This window comes from Dicentrarchus labrax, unplaced genomic scaffold (assembly GCF_905237075.1).
Source record: "Dicentrarchus labrax unplaced genomic scaffold, dlabrax2021, whole genome shotgun sequence".
Taxonomy (NCBI): Eukaryota; Metazoa; Chordata; class Actinopteri; family Moronidae; genus Dicentrarchus; species Dicentrarchus labrax.
Window position 1 is genome coordinate 18,052,338 of NW_026136724.1, and position 20,745 is coordinate 18,073,082.

General features: G+C 40.2%; 2 protein-coding genes across 3 annotated transcripts in view; both read right to left on the reverse strand.

Moving 5' to 3' along the window:
* The window catches only part of igf1 (insulin-like growth factor 1), a 153,055-nt gene that overhangs the window by 83,804 nt on the left and 48,506 nt on the right, over positions 1-20,745 (reverse strand). The gene's annotated exons all lie outside the window — the stretch shown is intronic.
* LOC127359280 (ankyrin repeat and BTB/POZ domain-containing protein BTBD11-A) overlaps positions 1-20,745 on the reverse strand; it is a 168,437-nt gene that overhangs the window by 46,253 nt on the left and 101,439 nt on the right. For both annotated transcript variants that reach the window (XM_051393196.1, XM_051393197.1), the window contains exon 2: positions 1,616-1,765. In XM_051393196.1, coding sequence (XP_051249156.1) covers positions 1,616-1,765 — 150 coding nt within the window. The remainder of the gene's footprint in view (positions 1-1,615; positions 1,766-20,745) is intronic.

The following is a 20,745-nucleotide window of genomic DNA, read 5'->3' on the forward strand; positions in this document are numbered from 1 at the left end:
AGATAAACAGTACACCAAAATATGTTTCTGAAACTATTCTAAGCGAGAAATAGGCAACGCAGTAACAGAATCTTGATTCGTATTTGATTAGCACTGCCTAGTTTGACAGTTTCTTCTTCAATCGTCTTCAATTTCAGGCGATTATACACTAATGAAAACATACCTATGAATATTATCTTCCATTTCTGCCAATAGACTATCCTACATGTTAGACACTGGCTGAACCTGAAGCAATAACTGTGAGTCTGTGAGATGATAAGGACAGCATGTTTCACAATGATTACAGGCTGAATCACCACTGTGACACAGCAACTGCTGATGGTATTTACAAGGAAAGACTACCAGTTCTTAGATTAATCGATGATGCATAGTGAATTGCTGGTGCATAATGTGCTGTGGAGTCGAAAACAAACATTCATCCAGGACAAATGTGCACGGACACACACACACACACACACACACACACACACACTGCAGATGTCTGGGGGGGGCTGGATGAGCTAATTTGTGACTGCACAGAGGATGAGGACAGGGGTGGAGGCATGGAGGGGGGGAGTGTCAGAGTTAAAGGTGGAGGCCTTTCTTTCAAGTTGAGGTTAAAAGCCCCGGAGGCGGTGACCTTGGATTTAAAGGTCCCCCCGGGCGGGACTCATAAACAGGTGTTAGAACAGCTGTAATAGAACAGTTCCTGGCTGCAGCGTGTCAGTGGGTGAGGGGAGAGGGGGAGAGATGGATGAGGAGAAAGGGTGAGGGGACAGTGGAAGAGCAGTGGGTCGACCACCATGTCAGCCCACAGGGACAGGGAGTGTGCATTCCTTCACACTAATGGGGCCATTTGCCAAATAGTTATGGAAATAAGTCCTTGAGCAGATCGGTTTTAATGTGCATAACAATCAGTGCTGCATTTATAATGCGCTGTTAGCTGAACTTAATACATAATGGTGTTCATCAAACGCCGGCGTCTGAGAGCTAATAACTGAAGTTGCAAATAGTTTAAGTCAATTTTTAATATGTTTAAATTTGACTATTTTAAGGCGGACTCACAAGAATTTATGGAATTCAATCTTCAGCAGGGTAGAAAATGTTCAAAAACAGCATTTAAATAGCTCATTATGGGTCACCTAAACTCCAGTCCAAGCACCGATTATTAATAAAATTGTGCTAAGGTTGTAGCTGTGTTAGCAGTACTGAGGGAGGAAAGTTAAATCTCAGGTTTTAGGCTGCAATTAATGACAGTGTCTGATATTTGATATCATTCTAAATCCATTTCCAGGTGATCACGTGCGCTGTTAGATATTGAATCAATATTTTTTATTTGAATAAAATGCAAATCGACATGCAAGTCTCTGATGTCCACATAGGGGTGTTACAATAAACTAAAAAACTAAAAGGGCTCCAGTGAAATCAGAAGTACTAATAAAACTTATTCACTAAAGTATGAAAGTAAAAAAGTACTCTGCTTAGGTTGTTTGTTCCTTTGAAGGACATTTCTACCGGCTGTTTCTGTAGAAAGCTAATTAAAACTTCATCTTGTTACATCTTTTAAGTAGTTTCCTGCGTTTTTCTCATGTTTCGGCCATGTCTGAACAGAAACAGGGGTTCAAAGTGTACTCACTCAGTTCTGCGATGCTGCCCACCCGGGTTGCGAGCAGCGACTGTTCCAGCGTGCGAAGCTCGGCCTGGGTGTATGCCTGACACTCACTGCCCCTCCCTGAGCGCTGCTGGTCCCGGTGCAGATTCAAACTCTCCGGCAGGCTCAGCACACCTGCAGACAGCATGTAGAGCAGGGGCAAAAGGTCAAAAACAGAACGGATTTATGTGTGAAAATTACCAAAAGTTTTCATCAGTTCTTCACTTTTTGCTGATGTCAAATATCAATCTGTGAAATAACAGGGGAATGCAAATTGTAGAAAAAAAGGCCGGGGGAAAAAGCAAACAAATCAGCACTTTCTGTTAAATATTCAAAGTAGAATATAATCTGGATGAAAAAACACATTCATTTCACATGCAGCAGCTAGAGAGCAAACATTTGTTTAAATGATTAAACATGGAGACAAAGTCGCAGGTTAATAGCAGACTGTACTGTACATTTAAATTTTTTGGGTGAAAACATCACAGCTGGTATCATGAATATGAACTCACACTCAACGTTTTAATGAATGAGATGATGATTTATTTAGTCTCCAGTGATTGAGTGGCACATCTTATACTCAAAGGTTTCTTTTTAGAATTAAAACGACGTGACTCCAAGTGCAGAGTCGCTTCTCATCTTTTGAAATAAATCGTCTCTATTGTGAATTGTGTTCCCTCTCGTAGCCTGATAGCACTCTTCGTTTGGCTTTGCGCCCGACTTTTAGTTCATAGCTTGAACTCTAATTGGGCCTATTAGGCTGCGAGTCACATTTGTTCTTTCGAAGCTGTAAATTCAAAGCACGACCTTGAAACGTACGTGTTAGGATGTGTATTTTCCTTCTGCATCTTCTTGTGATATCAGGTGTGTTCTGTGTGTGTGTGTTTTTTTTTTTTTTACAAACAAGGTGCAGCAGATAATGTTGGCTCGAGAGGATTCATCCATTTAGGTGCTGTTACTGCATCCAGGCTTTGTTTAGCTGTGGAGAATGGCTTGTGACAGATGGGATATTGAGTTTTTTTTGCTACAGGAGAATGGAAAGCAACACCCTGCAGAGTGCTAATCCTAATGACACTGCGCAGGGGAATACGCCGTTTCTCAGCAAACTGTAATTACAAACATGGAGGAACTTAGTCAATTTGTCTGTGCGTGATGCCAGCACATAGGACAAAAGACCCACGCACGAGGACACAGTGCAGCAGGCTCCTGAGTCTTATTCTGGAGGAGTTTTCCCTCCATGGAAAAGGGAGGCTCCAGATTCCTCCCACCCTGTCCTCTTCCCACAGTGTCCAGCCCAAGAATTCCAGTATTCCCCAGTCATTGTCCCACTCCCTCTTCTTCCCACAGCCTTTCCGGGGAGGTCAGGCTTTATTTGGAGCATCCAAATAATGATTATAACAGCTTTTTTTCCCTTCCTATTACTGTATAACCACTGACCACTATTGATGAAACAGTTGGTTTTAGGGTGTGCCTCAAATTCCTCAAGTGAAATTTTAAAACAAAAACGGATGCTTTTGTTCTGCAGTATTGTAGCATTTCTCCAAAGAGAAGAAAGATTCCCCCTGCAAGCAATGATTCTGTGATTTGCAGGACGGTGAAAACATTTTAGACATTTAAGCACTGTTTCAACAGCATTTAAATTACTATATTTCAAGGTGGAACTACTTCACGCTGAAATATATAATGCTGCTGAAATGGTTATATGTAACAGAGACATCTTTTGACATAATTTCAAATTGAAGATATTTTACAGAGATTTTGGATTAGGTTTAAAGCCGGAGATATACTTGCAGTTTAACCACAGGTCTGTGTCAAGGCCATTTCTGAAGACGAACATAATCAACCATCCAATCGGATGCAGGATACGCCTGCACAAAGTCAAAAGCAAGTATATCTCCGGCCTTAAGTTACAATTTGGTTTAACTTGGTTAAGTTGTCAGGTGTTAAGGGGTTAGAGTGCTGCAAACAACGTTGTCGACAGTCAGAGCTTTATAGAAGAGAAATAAAGAGTGCTTCCAAGGATGTCAGACATTTTAAACTTCCTACATTTTTAGGTTTGAAGATAAAAAAAAGTCCTATCGATGATCAAACTAGAGTCACGATAACCCTATAATGAATGAAAACTTTAATTAATTATTCACTTATCTACTTATTCACACATAGATCTGTCTCAAATTCTGCGTAAAATTTGGAAATAAATCAATGTCTTTCAAAAGCAGATCTTTCCACACAACTCTCCCTGTCTGCACCCCTGTGCCTCCAGTGTATGTGTGTTATTGTATTATTATTGTAACTTTCCGAAACAGACAATCACTTCATTGCACTGATTGGCCAGTTGAACTGAGGTGAGAAAGAAGGCTCTAAAGCTCTCTGTATTTCATTTTTCGCCCACTTTTTTCATCACTTTTCTTACGACCAACATCATGAAGGCCCACAAGGAGAGAAAGACACAAAACACAGATTTCTTGAAGAGAGATCAGCAGAGTGGAGGACAGCCAAACACTTTTGCCTTTTTGGCAGAAAAGGGATGTAATATTCATAAATATATTGTGATGTGTGTATAATCACCTCTAGAAAGGGCCTTTAGCTTTATCCTACACGCTTGGAAAGAGAGGGGTGAGTGGAGTGGGTGTTGCAATCTACAACATCACCACTAGATGCCACTGAATCCTACACACTGGTCCTTTAAACCTGCTTTTACAGATTTATGGACAGTGGAAACAAGCTGTAAACACAACTCTGTCATTTTAGCACCCTTTAAGATGATGTAGTGGACTTACTAGCAAATTGCAGCTTATTTACACATCCAGCAGAGCAGCATTTGCATTCTTTTGAAGTTGTGTTTCTGGACCACTGATAAATGTAAGAAATAACTGCTGATAAATGTTCACAGTTAGTCTCTAATTTGTCTGTCTGCCTTTCGGAGCTTGGCAGGTAGCGTAAAGTGGGTTTTCAGGGGGTTTTCCACTGAAAACATCTGCCTACTGCATCTGGAAACAACGCTAATGCGAAAAGCTTAAGCCATAAAACCAAAACAATGTTTAAAAGATGCTAAAAGACTGAGGGGATAATTCTCTGTGGGTTTGTCACATCCATGTAGCCATTTAAAGTCACTGATCATGTAAAAAAAAAAAAAAACTATAGCAGCTTTAAGTTTACATGTACGTATCTAACAGTGATGAGGTCGAGATCCATCACATGAATATGAGTAAAGATATGACTCTCTCAGCTTATATAGCTAAATTGGGACTAATGCATGTTTTTCTAAACAAAAGGTCAGGGATCAAGAGGGACTCAGGCTGTAAATAAAAAGTCAGCGAAACTGCAAAGTAAACAACATATCAGTGCTCTTCTGCAATATGCTCAGTGCTGCAGATGCCTAAGGTGAAGCAAACCCCCCCCCAAAAAAAAAAGAAAAATGAAGTTAAAATCCTGAAAGAAGACTTCAGAACGACTGATGGCAAATAGAAAAGCAAGAATTGCTCAAACCTCGGCTAAAAAGGAAGCTGTCAGTCGCTCTCCATCTTCTGTCCCAGAGTGAAGTACAGAAATCTCTTCAACATCCTCTAATCACCAAAACCATATTGCCATTCACGGCTTCCTCTGCTGGAGAGTTTGCACTTGTGTATGTGTGTTGTTTATTTTTCTGGAGGAGGGGCGGGGGTGCAGGTTTGAATAATTCACAATGTCATTATCAAGCCCTCCGATCTTCACCGTCGCCCAAACTTCATCTCCCCCAACTTTTTCCCCACTGCCCTAACTATTCTTTTAATATAATCCTGGAGTGTCAGGGAGGCCTTTGCTGAATTATTCATCCAGTCAGATCAAGACATATAAACAAGTCTGCAGCTCTCTCTTTCCTCCCCACCTCCCACCTCCTCTACATGTTATCTCTCACCAACACTTGGCTTCTCTGGATTAGAAAAAAAAAATAAAGTATTTGATCCTAGGTGCTGTTTGTGTAATAAACATCAGAGGTGAGAAAGAAGTCAGTCTGGCCCCCTGGAGACTAGGGGGAAAAAAAGGGAAGAGGCGGGAATGGAGGAAAGAGGGGATGCTGACACAAACGTCTGATTAAAAAATGACAAGCAACATGAGACCGAGGCGTTACAGGCGTGTTTTATAACCTCATATTTCTGTGTCACTTCAACCACATTTTTCTGTGACCTCCGAGGCAATTGGATGAGGTAAGCGGTACATATACCGTATGTATACTTGAAAAACAGCCTAATCCCAGATAAACAGATACGACTGGCATTTTCTATTCTAGGGATCCCTTCATATCTGTTGCTGTCGGGGCAGATGAAGATGCAGACTGGGTCACGGGGACAAGACTATACTTTAAAAGCTCAGAGCGGTGAACCGAACTCCCCTGAGTCATCTCCACAGAAATACTGCTGCTCGTGCAAGCTGTCATAAATAGAGAATATTGAGCTGTACAGGCATGTACACACAACAGCTGTCCGCAGGAGAATAGATCTTTTTTGAGAAAAAAGGTTACATTTTGCAGGAAGGAAGAGACATAAAGCAAAAAAAGAAATCACATGGCCTAGAACAAAGCAATTCATTTAACTTTCACAGCTTGAAACTGTGGAACAAAGCTGATACTCTTTGATATGATCCGGCTTTAAAGCGCACAGACGCTGCCGTGTTAATGAAGCAACTTCTCGACCAGATTTTTGATGTTTACATGAGTCTGTTGAGCTGAAAATGGTCAGAGACGAGGCAACACAAATAACAACCAGCACGGGGTTCAGCTCAGTTCACGGTTCACGCCCCAAGAAAAGTATCTGGAGTTTCTATTAAGTTTTGAAATTAGTCTTAGACTCTCAACACGCAGAGTTGTTTGGCTGACCAGCTGTGACTGTGCTGAGGTTTGAGGGAACAAACAGCTGGAGAGTCGCTATCGTAGCTTATTAGGCACTGTTTTATTTTATCCTCCTCTGTTTGAGTCTAAACTTCTCTACAAAAGAAGAATTATTAGCAAACAGTTATGAGACAAGAGAGTCGAGATGGAGCTATAGTGACCTACTTGGCTTGCTAGTTTGTTTGCGGCTACAGTAGTTCACCAACTAGCCCTGCATGTAGTCAATCTTTCAACAAGTTTCTAGAACAAAATGGTTCGCAAAGACGATTGTATTAATGCCCGGTATCGATCTTCTCACCTCACTCTCTGCACGAACGCAAATAACCTCCCAAAATGTTGAACTGTTAGCAGCTAATAAAAACAAAAAGAGTGTAAAAATGTTAATTATATGTAGGGTATAAGCACTGATGTGATGTTGTTGCCCTTTTTAACAAAGCAAACAGCAGAAATCTCAAAAGAGACGGCCTGTGAGGTGTGTCCAGTGGAGCGAAGGCTGCAAACCATCTAAGAAATCATTACACAGTGTTTACTGAACCTTGATGGAGGTGAATGTAAGCATGACCTGCTGGATTCATCCTCTCTATCAATATAGCCTACAAAGCTGACAACCTTGTATCTTCAGAGTATCAACTTTCCAGGAACTCAAGAAATCCTAAGCCTTGTGATGGAAAACTATCCAGAGGGTTTTTTTTTAAAAAGCATGAGATCCTGCAGCTTCACAGGCCCTAACAGCCAGACAGGACCTAAAATATGTCTCAAGTGTTTACCAGTTCCACCACATCCACAGAGGGATCTGAAGTCCAAGAGACACCGAAGAGATTTTTATTCTTAACTTCAGAAGCACTTTCAGAGGCGAGAGTACAATGTGTTTTTTTTTTTTTGTGGCTTTGAGGAAGAACACTGCTGGTTTAATGGCACACCTTGACATTTTGAATTTGAGTTATTTTTCTACACCGGACACTTGTTGCCAAAAACAAGAGGTGACGAACAAAATTCTATATTTGTGCATTACTCAAGAAAAACAAATTGTCTTGTTATCCTTGTTAGGTTTTCTCACCCAGGCTAGAGGCAATGCGTCATACCTCCCTGCACCTCTGCTTCACTGAACTGTTTACATGTTCTTCCACCATAAAACTAGATCATCATTGATTCATCTGTCGCTTATTTTATCCATTAATCGTTTTCAAACTGTCTGAATACAGTGAAAAAGAGCAATTATTAATGTCCTAAAAGCCAAAGTGACGTCTTCAAATTTGTCTGGCCAACATTTCAAATAGAAAAGAAGGGAATCCTCATAATTGAGAAGCTGGAACCAGGGAATGTTTTGTCAATTTTGCTTTAAAAAATTGTCACAGATTAATTTTCTGTCAATCAACTGCATGACAAATCGCTTCAGCTCTCCATATGGCTCTTCGCTGTTAACTATGTGGCTTTACACGCATTGACAAATGTGACACAAGCAAGTGTGTGTGTAATTAACAGCTCATCATACAGACTTTCCTGTCTCTTGTCTGAGAAAAGCACCATTTAAAAAATGTCTTTTCAGAAGAGAAATGGGAGACTGGATTGTCTGGGCTGTTTGAGATCAAGCTCAGGGGCGTAATGGGGTTCGTGATCAATGCCATCCCTTTACATGTTAGACAGCCAATCCCTTCTGAATGACTCCACCACTCAGGAGCAAAGAAAGCTCAATGCCTTAATGCCCGACCTTTTGAACGGCCTCATTGAGCGAATTCTCTGCCAGAGACAAAAACACTTTTAAGAAAATGACCAATAAGAGTAAAAATGATGACTGGATGTCATTTTGATTTGCAATCAGCCACATGCATCGAGCCTCTGCTACTCTGAATGACAACTGAAGGTCAATTAGGTCACTGACTGTGAAGCCATCAAACCATCATGTGCAGGTATTGCAGCCCCGACCACATGGCCTCAGCTTCCCCCCCCTTTTTTTTCTGCAGGAATGTCCAATCGATTTTCTGTAGCGAGAAAGTAGCACTCTCCCTCTAGTCGGTGAGAAAACTCTGCTGGAATATTAACAGGTAGTTGCCATGGCAACAGGCGACTGCTGCCTAACAGTGTAGTGATTGCCCGAGCTGGAAAAAGCAGCTTTTTTATTTTTTTTTATTTTTTCCTTTTACTGTAAGGAAAGCACATACACAAGATCCCCCCCCCCCCCCAGGAGCCACGTCCACATGGATGACCAACCATGTAATAAAAAAAAGCATCTCATCACAGGGAGGTAGGGCGGGGGGGGTGATTCAGTTGGGTAATTGCCGCATCTAGTATACCAGAGAGACATTTATTCTATCATCAATAATGAATGAATGTACTCGGGGCTCAGACCACATTAGCAGTGAAATGGCCAAAATGATTAAACGGCAGACCCAACTGGCTAACTGCAAATGTCAAGGCGTAGATCCATGACCCGGCTGTTGGTGGAAGCCCCCAGCAGCGGACGAAAGAGCAAGGGGACACTGTTTGGAGTGGACACCAAACCAAAAAAAAGATTCAATACATTGTCCCACAGTGCAGTGGTTCCTGACCCCTGTTCTATATTGTAGTAAACTGACAAAGTGACATATTTCCTAATATATCCAAACTCTACAATGAACGCAAAGAGTAAAAAAAAACAGATACAATAAAAAGTTTGTGTAATGGATGAATTTTTAGCAGATTATTTCCTGTTTAGGGAACTTTTTATACCATTTTCTGTCTGTATTATGTATTTGTTATACTTTTTAACAATCATACAGACTTATTAGGCTTCTGTTTTGACAATTTCAGTGTTCTCTTTTCCTTGGCACTTATTCTATTAGACAAATTACTTTGACAATTTGCTTTCCATTTACTTTTCTTCACAGAAGTGAGAAATAGGCTTACTGTGTATAGTTTTTTTTCCCTCTTCTTGAAAGAAGGCCTTACAACCCCCAATGAAGCTTTGGTGACCCGTACTGTGGGTCTTAAACTATGTACCAACGGTGGTATCCGGAGTATTCTCTTTTTAATTAAATTAATTAATTTAAAAACATAAAAGACTGTCAAAATACTACAAAATGTCAGATGAGGTTTTTGAAATTTCATTTAAAATATGTTTTGCATTTCCATAGTTTTGTTTCTATATCTTCTACGTCAGTTATGAGCTACAAAAGTGATGGCAAGATAGTAAGTGGAGGTAAAAATTAATGGTTCAAAGAACAGTGCAATCGTGGCTCCAAACTCTACTGTATTTAACATTGGGCATTATGATGGTACTTAGGTGGTATACAATGTAAAACGTTTGAGAAACACTCCCATAGTGTCTAATTAGTTATAAATGTTTTACATTTGCTAAAAGCTTTGTGGCTCCTGAGTTAATCAGCAGCTTTCATCTCTTCTATAAAGAATAATGAGCCAGTTATACTGTCTCATAATCACTTATATCAGGCTTCAACATATGGCAACACTAATTAATATGTGTGAAAACATATTTTTATGTTAAAGTGCCCCTCCAGTCAAAACATGTTTTTCTTCTGCAGTTGGACGTTTGAGATTCACTGTGCAGAATGATGTCTGTGCAGAGTTGGACACTAGAAGGATGTTTTCGCATTCATCTGCTGAAAGTAGAAAGTTTCTCCTTAAAAAAAGCTGATTTTAAAGAGTGGGGCCTACGAGCATGATTCGTAGCATCACAAATAGTTTGGAAGTAAACTTTGGTCCAGTGTGCAACTTATACAAATGTGCTGGAGAAACTTGAAGCCACCAGTGCACTGGTGACACTGAGAATGGACTTTACTGTGAAGTAGGAGACATCTTGTGTTCAGCAGGAAAATGTAGATTTATGTAGATGGAAGAGTGGACGGATTTTTTTACATTTTTTTACATTATTGTTCCAAGCACATTGTTTTATATATGTCTTACACATCCGGAGGGGATCTTTAAAGAACCGGTGTGTAGGATTTAGTGGCATCTAGCATCTAGACCTTTAAAGGTGGGTTAAAATAGTTGAGTGCCTTGCATGTTTTGTTTTTTAATTCTTTTGTTAATTAAATGTGAAAGAAACTCAAACTGGGTGCAGCACACTTTGGTGAGAGCATGCAGATTAAAAGCAATTAAATGTTTTCACCTGGCTGCTACATGCTGGCTCTTAGTCTATGCTGGCCTTGGGGAGGAGTTATTATCATCACCCCAGGGTCTATACGCCCAACAAGCTGTGCGTATTTGACATTCAAGGAATAATCCATCCCAAATGGTGTTCTTTAGCTTGAAATAGAAAAATATGTTGCACACACAAGTTATTAATTAGTGCAAACAAGAGCCATATGTTTTTTTCAATGTCATAATATGAAGTTTCCTCCACTCTCATTCACAGCAGGAATCATCCGCTCTCTATTCTAACAGAAAATAAGCTTAGCTGATGCAACCTCTGTGTTAATGGAAGATGCACAGATAAACGTTCATGAAATGCAAAGAAAATTAGCATAAGAGTGGGAAAGAAGAAGCAAGAGTCTAATTAGCAGAGCTGAATCAGGACACAGATGGCAACAACGCCACATAAGACAGTATTTAAGCACCAAATTATACATATATGCATGTGTGCCTATATTAAGACTATGTAATATTTGAAAGAAGAAAGAACAATCTTCCTCTAACAAATAAAACGTTTATAAATTCATAAATGATATATCACACCCTGCAGTTCAATACACTCCAGGTGTTGTTGACTTACATGGTTGGGTATGACCGGTAGCTTATGGCGGCTAACTTTAGCAAACTTTAGAACAGCTGCTGTCTAAGTTAATTTGCTGACTTCATGGCTCTTCTGTACTTGTCCTCCAGATGATGATGTTGATGGTTTCAAAGCAACTGACTAATGAGAATCTGGGGAAATTAAGACAATTTCAATGTGTCATTATCCTGTAATTGCCACTTCTGCAAAAGTTACATACTCTCCCTTTTAAAACTTTGTGGATAACTACTTGGCTGGATGCAAACAAAAGTTACTGGTGTTGTTTCATAGACGCATTAGATGTGCTCAGTAGCTGTTTCAAACTTGTGCACACTTATAAATAATTCCCCTTTGATACATAACAAGGTGGACAAGGTAATAATTTGTGCCCACTCGATAAAGATAAAAAAATACACTTGTTTGGGACCTCAGGAGGTTCTTAACAGAACCAAACAGGAGCCAGAGATAATTTAATAAACACAGATTTTTGGCTGTCTAACAATAGAGTTATAAGGTTGTTGAAATAATGAAATCCATAAAAATGCTTATAGCACCACTGTGGCTGGCAAATGAAGCCAAAGTAACACAAAAACTGCAGTTCCTCGAATGGCCACAGGAGGCTGGCTACAGAATAGTTAATCTCCATAAGGCCCCATATTAAAATGCCCAACTGTACAGCACAAATAAACATGTTTACAGCCTAAAAGGCTTAAAGTTATGCATAATTAAAGACACAGCTACTTTGAGTGACAAGGTGCCATCACAGGCGGCTGTTTTCAGTAACCAGGCTTCATTCAGCCCGCCTCAGCTCCACCCACGTTCCAGGTCCTTGTCCATTTCTGGATTGGGAGTTTTGAAGTCAGGACTGAAACTTGAAAACCTGACATCACGGAGATTATATATCACTTTTTAATCATACAGCCTATAGTTAATAGTCAAATTCCTAATGCTTGCACATACTGTAACTATCAAGATAAAAGTCTTTCATGATCCTGAATGCTCATGTCACCAAATGACATATATAGGACATTAAATAAATGTATTATAACCCAATGTCTCCAAGTAAAGTCTCTGCACGTAAAGCTCCAGTCTGCACATGGTGACCTGCAGTAATCACTGACAAGCACCTTCTACATCGTGGATAATAGCTCCATTTGGTGTGGATGCCATATTCTGATATTGCCCTTATAAACGTTTATTTCACCGGCTTTCAGTGTGAGTGTGTGTGTGTGTGTGTGTGTGTGTGTGTGTGTGTCTGCCTGTTCGCCCCGCAGACAGACAACACACAGAAGTTCTGAGGGAGGACTACTATTATCTTTCGCACACAGTGTGAGTGCAGCTTTTAATAAAAGTCCCTGCATTCTTGCACCTAAAAGGGGTGGCGAAAAGGTCCCACAGTTATTATAAAACAGAGCTCATTGAAGTTCAAAGCTGAACATAAATCTGCTGCCTCACATTCAAAACATTGTAGCAGCACAAGATTTGACATTAGTCTACTGTACACCAGAAATAAAGGAGGGGATGCGTCCCATTCTCCATAGTTTTTCTGGTTTATTTTACTCTCCCAGACTTCATTCACATCTAGGGGCTGGATGCTGATGGGAAACTTTATCAGTGCATGAGGCAAGTAAGTTTCTCAGGATGCTGGATTCACCACCGACGAGCATGAACATGCTGCAATGAAGTCGCCACTACAAAGAGATAGAAACTGTTGAAATGCTTCAAAGATGCATTAAAACTTGCAATGTTTACATCAATGTTTGGCAGTTTGCACTCTTCTCTCCCTTTGCAGGCGAGTGTTTATTGCACAGCACCACCAACTAACTGTCGATAACGTGAAACCATCGGCAGAAAATGGGGACTTGCTTGCAAAAACATTGCGCCATAGTTCCACCTTTGACACTTCATTGCTCTGCTCACTCTTCTGCTGTAACGCCTGTTGCCACATTGCTCGCCAGTAAGCTGTTCCGACACTTTCAAACGCCCGACCTCCACCCCCAGCATCCACCTGCTGGCTCTTAGTCTCTGTTCACCTTGTGGTGTTGTTATTATCGTCACCCTGCTGTGTTGAACTTGTTTCCTTAAGGGGAGTGTGAAGGTCAGAGTCTAGACGCCCAACAAGCTGTGTGTGTGTTTTAGGTTTCACAGAATAATCCATTGCATCATGTGATTTGTCTGACTGAACTTTAGAACAACAGAAAACTATTTTCTCTAAGTGGGATGTATCGTAGCTGTCCGAAAATGTCGAATTCCTCTATCTAGTTGCCCCTCAATTTCTGCTCACTGACCGTTCATTAGCATTCGAATGATCCACTGTTTTTCATCACACTCCCCTCCCTTCGTCCAGTGTAATATCTTCTAACAAGATGGGCCCTCACATCCTCATAAATAAATTACAACAAATAAATGTATCTGGCCATGTAATGGAAACACATGCAGATGTGTTTACTTGGAAGGATTCTGCAGCGTATGCTCATCCGCTGCACACCGGCTGATTCTCACTAACATTAAAACTTTGTTTTCCTTCCTCTGATCCTCTCTGCCTGTTTGCAGACTTTCTCAGATCAATATATTTGCATATTCTGAGATGCATCACTGCAGTCTTTTGCTCGGGTTTGTGTGTGCGTGCCCTTGAACTACTCAGTCAAGTAAGAGCTGCAACTTTCTCGACCTAATTCAAAGTTTCACAAAAAAATCTCGAAACTGAATATGAAATGAGCTTAAAAGAAATATCCTAATATTGTTAGAACACAGGGTTCATATTCAAGTTTAAATGTATTTCTATACTGTCCAATTCTGTTTAGGATATATTAGGTAACACTTTCACACATTAGAATGACCTAGAAAAGTAAAAGTAGAAACACATATACATATATAATAATTGAAACTTTTTTTGGCCTTACTCCAATCTTTCTTGAACAGTTATTTAAATAAAACCTTGTGAGAAGTCATTGTACTTTATAAGATTATTATGGTTTTTATGTAAAATCTTAGTTTGAAAAGTATCTATAGCTGTTGAATAAATGTAGCTGAGTAGAAAGAACAAAATTTTGCTCTAAAATGTGGTAGAGCAGAAGTAGAATAAGTAAATAAAGCACAATACTTGAGTAAATGTACTTTCCAGCACTGGCTGTGATTACAGGAAGGTAACATGAAACCTGGCTTGTTAGCGGCTGTGAAAATGATGAACTTTGTAATTGAAACCAACTGACAGATGGAAGGCAGCATCGACGTTCCCCTGATAACTTTGATCTCTAAACTTTCAAACCCAAAATATTAATTTGCACTCACTCATAGCCTTACACAAATTACTACAGCAATTACCGATCACAAGAGACTGATTTTCTTTCAGGGCAAAAGGTGTTGCACCAGATGGCCTCCAAAACGACTTCCTGCTCCTGCGCTGAACCCACAGCCAGAAAGCGGTGGATCTATAAGTAAAGGGAAATAAATCCATACGTTGTGTACCATAATCTACACTGCAGAGTAAACAACATGAAACATGATCTTTCCAGGTTGTTGTGCAGAGTCCTCAGCAATATGAGGAGCATAATCCTTCATCGTTTGGGCACCTTTATCACGCCAAGCCAGATGGATTGCAGGTGGCACGCCAGATGCCTTACTATATTTACAATCTCCATCTAGACCAAGGGGGTCACATCCTGGCAGGAATAAAATCAGCACACAACCGTATCTGAGCCTGGAACGACACCACTGTCTTGTCAGTCGGTCTGTTGTTTGCATTATGGAGATAATATACATTCAAAATGAGTGGCCTGCACTCCCCGGCGTGAATGACGTCTGAGTTTCAGCCTGCGTTCTCAATGGAGCCATCTGACTCATCCCAATCACCGGGGCTGAAGAGGCAACGTAATGCAATCAAACGCAACACAAATATCAGCCTGTGTGTAACGAGCGGGGACGAGAAGCAAAACAGTGGTGTCAAAGAAAGAGTCGGCTCAAAGTGGTCTGAAAATGATAAAGCACTCACACCTTTACGTACTGATGATGTATTACTCACAAATACATAAAAATAAGAACTTTTTCAACAAATAAATCCTCTTAGCACATATTTCAGATTGAATCTTCTATTAGAAAACATTCTTCTTCTCTCACTCACTCTGTGAAATACGCATGCGATGATCTAGGAGAAGGTTTACTGGCCATATTGTTTACATAAAACTTTAATATCCCACAATTAATTCTCCTTTATGGTACGAATAAAACCTTCCAACGGAATATTCCAGTCCAACTTTGGTTTACGGACAACATATAAAACAGTCCACCAGCGTTTCACTACACATCGGGATTGTTGTCAACATTTCAGCATTTTAAATAGGTCTGGTATCATCAAATAGGTCAGCTGTTTCTGGGCCAATTCGAGTCGCTGTCATCGTTTATACTAGAGCCATAAAACATTGTGAAATTACAGAAATTAAACCTCTTAAATCGACATTATTCTTTGATCGACACGAACGCACAAAGCAACGACTGCTAAGGCTAACGATATCATCTTTCCCAAACAGAGAAACAGCTAACATGAACACATCGTCAGATTGGATATTTAGGCGAACATGTAACTATGAGTGTGAGTTATCAGGCTAGATAGGGTGTTTTTTTTTCTTTTTTGATATCAAAATATATCCATAACACAGTACAGGCAAATGTTTGCACAGATAAAGTGACGGGGGAAGAGTATAATCTTAAATTATTCTTAAATTATGGATGATCCTCAACTGTGGTCTGTCACTTCCACATTAAAGAGGTACTACACCCGTAAAACGTGTTTTTGAGCTGTAAACTGAATTATATGACTATACTGTGCATGAAACACGTCAGTGCTGGTGTTAAAATTTACATCAATACCACATTTATAAAAATGTGTGAGTTAAAAATGGCTGTTTTAAATCACCCTGAGCCTTGACAAAGCTGCTGACATAGAATCGGACCATTTTGGAAGCCTCTATGTCATGATATTTTTATTTTAAAAAAGGGTGTTAACGCCCTCTAATCAGAGGTGGGCAACCCGCTTCCCCCAGCCTCCGCTTTCAGATCAGAGACCAGAGTTCGCAGGTCTTTGATGCATTTTGTTTAATTTGCTAAAGGGAAGGGGGCTACCAGAATTGAAGGGTGTAGTTACACTTTAAATGCAGTTTCATTGCCAGTTTCATTATAAAATTATGTTATATTCATGCAGCCACAGCTGCAGTCGAGACATATACAAAGAGTATCTGTCTGACTCAGTACTGAAGAACCTTGAGTTAAAGGAATCAGAGACCACAACATTCACGAAGCCAAAACTAAGTGACCTAATTAACAAGCTTTACAGTTTTAAACAGAACTTTTTGTTCATCTTTGCAGGTTCAGTCTGCCACCGGTCCCTCTGCACACGAGCATCAGCTAGCAGCCACAATATGGTACCATTTGTTTTTAGTTTCAAGCCATTTGCCAGAGGAAGGTAAACAACATCTGCAAGGACGAAAATAAAACAAAAGAAAACACGGTGCTCACTTCAAAACTACTTTGAATTACATTAAAAACAGTGGCCTATAGTACAGACTGCTTTTTTTTAAAGGCCCTGAAAACAATATTTCTCAATTAGCTTCTCGGAGGAAGGGGTGCTACAACTAAAGTGATAAACAAGAATATTTTCATTTTAAGGGAAAAGTCAGTGTAAACCATAGTGGGATTTATACAGATATCAATATTTGGGAGATTCAAAACTCTGACAGTGATTTTTTTTTTGTTTAATATGTTTGATAAGGATCCATTAAATTTGCCTTTTAAAAATTATGAGTAAGATACATAACTAGCAGGACTTTTTATAGTTGAAAAACAAACTTGTCTGGTGGACAAACTCTGTAATGGAGAGTCACTGTTTCTAAATAACCTCAAACCTACTGTTTGCAATGAGCTAATATCTGCTGATTTATTGGTCTATATACTCATATAGTTTCAATAAAGTGTTGGAACCAGGTGCATATTATGGGGAATACGATGAGAAACTACTTTACAGGAAACAAAAGGGGAAAACTGTATGTTAAAGTTAAATGTTAAGCCTTTTAAAGTTTGTGCTTGTTGGGAAAAAAATGTGGACAGTACTGAATATGTGCCAGCCCCACATGGATTCAGTATCTCCCTGAAGGGACTGCACTGTGGCCACATTAGGAGGATCAGCAGCACCTTTTGTTTGGGCTGTCCGTCTCAATCTGCTGCCTCAACATCGGGGCTTCCGCTCTCAATCGAACTGCATTTTACAGGAATTACCTGATCGATAATGTTGTGTTTTGAGGAGATTTTTATTTGTGTTACACAGGCCGATGCAGTGCATGAACATCCTGCTGCATAGAGAGCGCAAATCAGCTGGTTTAAGGTAGCAGTATCTTAATTTAAGGTTCCCACAGGGGGGGGTGAAGGTTCCTGTCAAATCTGACACTGTTTCACACGGAAAAAACATCCCAAGATAAGCTGACGCAGTTGGGGTTTTATGTACTGTGATCACTGATTCAATAAAGTACATCTCACCTGCTTGTAGTCCCAAAAGAGGCATATTACATTTCTATGCTATATCTGGCACATAAGTTGATTTAACGGTCAGCTTCAAGGTAGCAAGTGATCACACATTTACACCTTTTTTCAACAGTGCTGAAGAGGCTCTTTTCCCTGGGTTCTCCCTGCAGGAATCCGCCTTTGGCCGTGTTTTTCACTGGGTTTGTGTATTTTCACAAAGAGCTTGCTCCACAGCGCACCAGGTGTAAAGAGGTGGATTGATATCATTCAGCCCCTCGGCCCCTCGGCCCCTCCCGTGCCGCCATGTGTACCCAAATAGAACACGTCTCTAATTTGGCAAGGGGCGATGCTGACATTTGGATCGTCTGCCCTGCGGGAAGGGTAACAACCTCGCATTAGGATGCTGCCCCCGTGCAATACCTGATCTGTTCTCTGTATTCAGCAGGATGTTCTCACACTGCATCAGTCAGTGTAACTCAAACAAAAACCCCCCTCAAAACGGAGAGTTATCGATTGGGTAATTTGTCCAAAATGCCATTCGGTTGAGAGTGGAAGCACTGTGAGGCAGCAGAGAGAGACGGACCGGCGTCTGGCTACTGCCCCAAACACAGAGGGCTTGGGCTTGATCCTCCCCTGCGGTCATATCAACCCTACAGGAAGATCCTAAACCTGTTCTGGCTCCGGTGGGACCACAACATGGCTGCCAAAAAGGAGGCAAATCTATGACTTCTGTTCAATCTGTAGGATATAAGGAAAACATCTGTCATCTGTCCCCCCCCCCACAAAAACCTCTGGGAGTGTTTCAACCCACCTCTCACATCCCCTGAACCTACAGAAGCCTGGAAATGACATGAAGTTACAACAGGAGAGCGCAACCTGGCTGATTAGAAGGTATTTTATCGTGTAAACTATTTAAAGTTCATGTGATTTAAAGCTCCAGAAAATAACTTTATCGAAGATATTTTGTGACTTATTTATTGTAATAATAAGGACATTTTCTTAATTGGTTGCCTTCATTTATTTTATTTTATTATGTTTAATCAACATTTTATTAAATTCCTTTGTGTAGTATTTCACAGTATTTGAGTTTTTATTGCTTTAATGGCTATAATTTATTATCTTAGCATCTCATCTTTTAATGTTATATTTTTTTTAAATCAGTGTGTCACTTATAAAACACTTTGAATTGCATTATTATTTGTCAGAAAGGTGCTATATACTGTATATAAAGCGTGACTGATTGATTAATTGATGATGATTAAGAGCAAAACCTTTTGACTTTTGAAGCTGCAATGTCTCGTCCTGCACAGTGATTACCACAGTCACATGGTTGTCATTTTCTAATGTTGCCTGGCAACGGACAAAGTTGAGTAGAGAAAGAAAAAACAGATGCAAAAAAGAGCTTTTAGTGTCTGTGTTTAAGGTATACGTTAACCAAATGGACTGTAACAAATGCCAAGCTGTTGCAAGGTATGATTTGGCAAAAAGGCTGAATAATAACTGTACCACTTTATAGGCTATTATAGATTTTTTTTTTACAGCAATTACCTTAAATTTGGTGCAATAACATTATAATGATCAGTACTTTCAGCACAACTTTCACACTACCCAGCAGAGGGTTGGAAACCACTGAAGAAAAGCTGAATCTGTCTGCATCTGGTTGCACTTTGTCTCTGCTGGCAGCCGTTATAGAAGTGAATCAAATCTGAGCGTTAAAGCCCCCACACACCCATACGCCACGTCCACAGTGTGTGGATTCCCAAGTTTACAACCTGGAATGACGTCTTCGGACAGTTTCAGATGTTTCTGTGATTTCAGAGTCCGTCGTACATCCATCAAATGTGGGTTTAATTACCTCCAACGACCCGTGTTTGTTTGGTTTTCACACACTTTTGTCAGAAAAATCTGAGCCTTCGGAAATATGTCCCAGTTGTAATTACGGCTCAGTGTGTTGACATGGATGTTGTTTACTGGTACTGTACAATAAATCACGTACACGAGCGCAGCAACAGTCTACCCACACAGGTGTTTTCATTTATGGCTGATTAGAGCTGGGTGTAATTTCCAGCTTAAGTCGGCCAAACTTCAACCTGACGTCTAATCAGCCAGAGGATGGAAAAACACCTGTGTGGATGTGCAGGACTTCAATTCCCTTGAGGTAAAAATCGTCACTCCAGTTACTACCTGGGCTGTTGAAATCTTTGTTTTTTGGTGGAAAACAAGCTAATTAGAAGAAGAAATCTTTAAAATATTCAGAAAAAATTTAAAGATCCACTTTTCTGACTATTTCTGCCTTTGACGTTTCTTTTCTCCAATAGTTGATGGTTGTGAAAAAACATAATAATTTTAGTTTTCAGTCAATATTTTTGTGGCTGCTTGAATCACTGATAATAGAACATCAGCCCTTGTGGCTAAGATCTACCAAATCAAATCTAATTTCTGCTTAAATTATTTCAAGCATTTTATGAATCGAGCTGTTGGTAAATGAGATCCAGAAAAAAAGAATTTATTTTTGCCTTTATACCCAAAAGAAATAAGACTATAACAGAAAAAGCGGTTAAATTATGAAAGCAGTTCCAGATAATAAAGGTTGTAGTGATTGCTACAAATGAACAACCTTATCATCCCTGCCACAGATGGTCAAATATGTATCTATTAACTACAGCAGTCTCTTCTCTTCTGGTGATATTTTAAAAAGCAAACGATGAAAAATCCACTTTGAAGAGAGACAATGGCCGTGACGCAAGTCAAAAAATCCATGCAGATTTGGACTGGCAGCTCTATATTTGGGGGCGATGTGACTTGGTCTTGATGTTAAGGTTGCCGACATTGCTGATGCGACCACGCAGCGTGCTCACAGGTCACTGGGCTGCGGGGCATCGTGGCCAGTCGTGGAAGGTTGGGAAGTGGCTGAGGTTACACAGCTGTGACTGGCCGAGGCCCAACGGCCAGCCTCCAGTGATTTCACACGTCCCAACAGCGCCGCAGAGCTCTGATCCCACAATAAAAGAGTGAGAGCACGACAAAGAT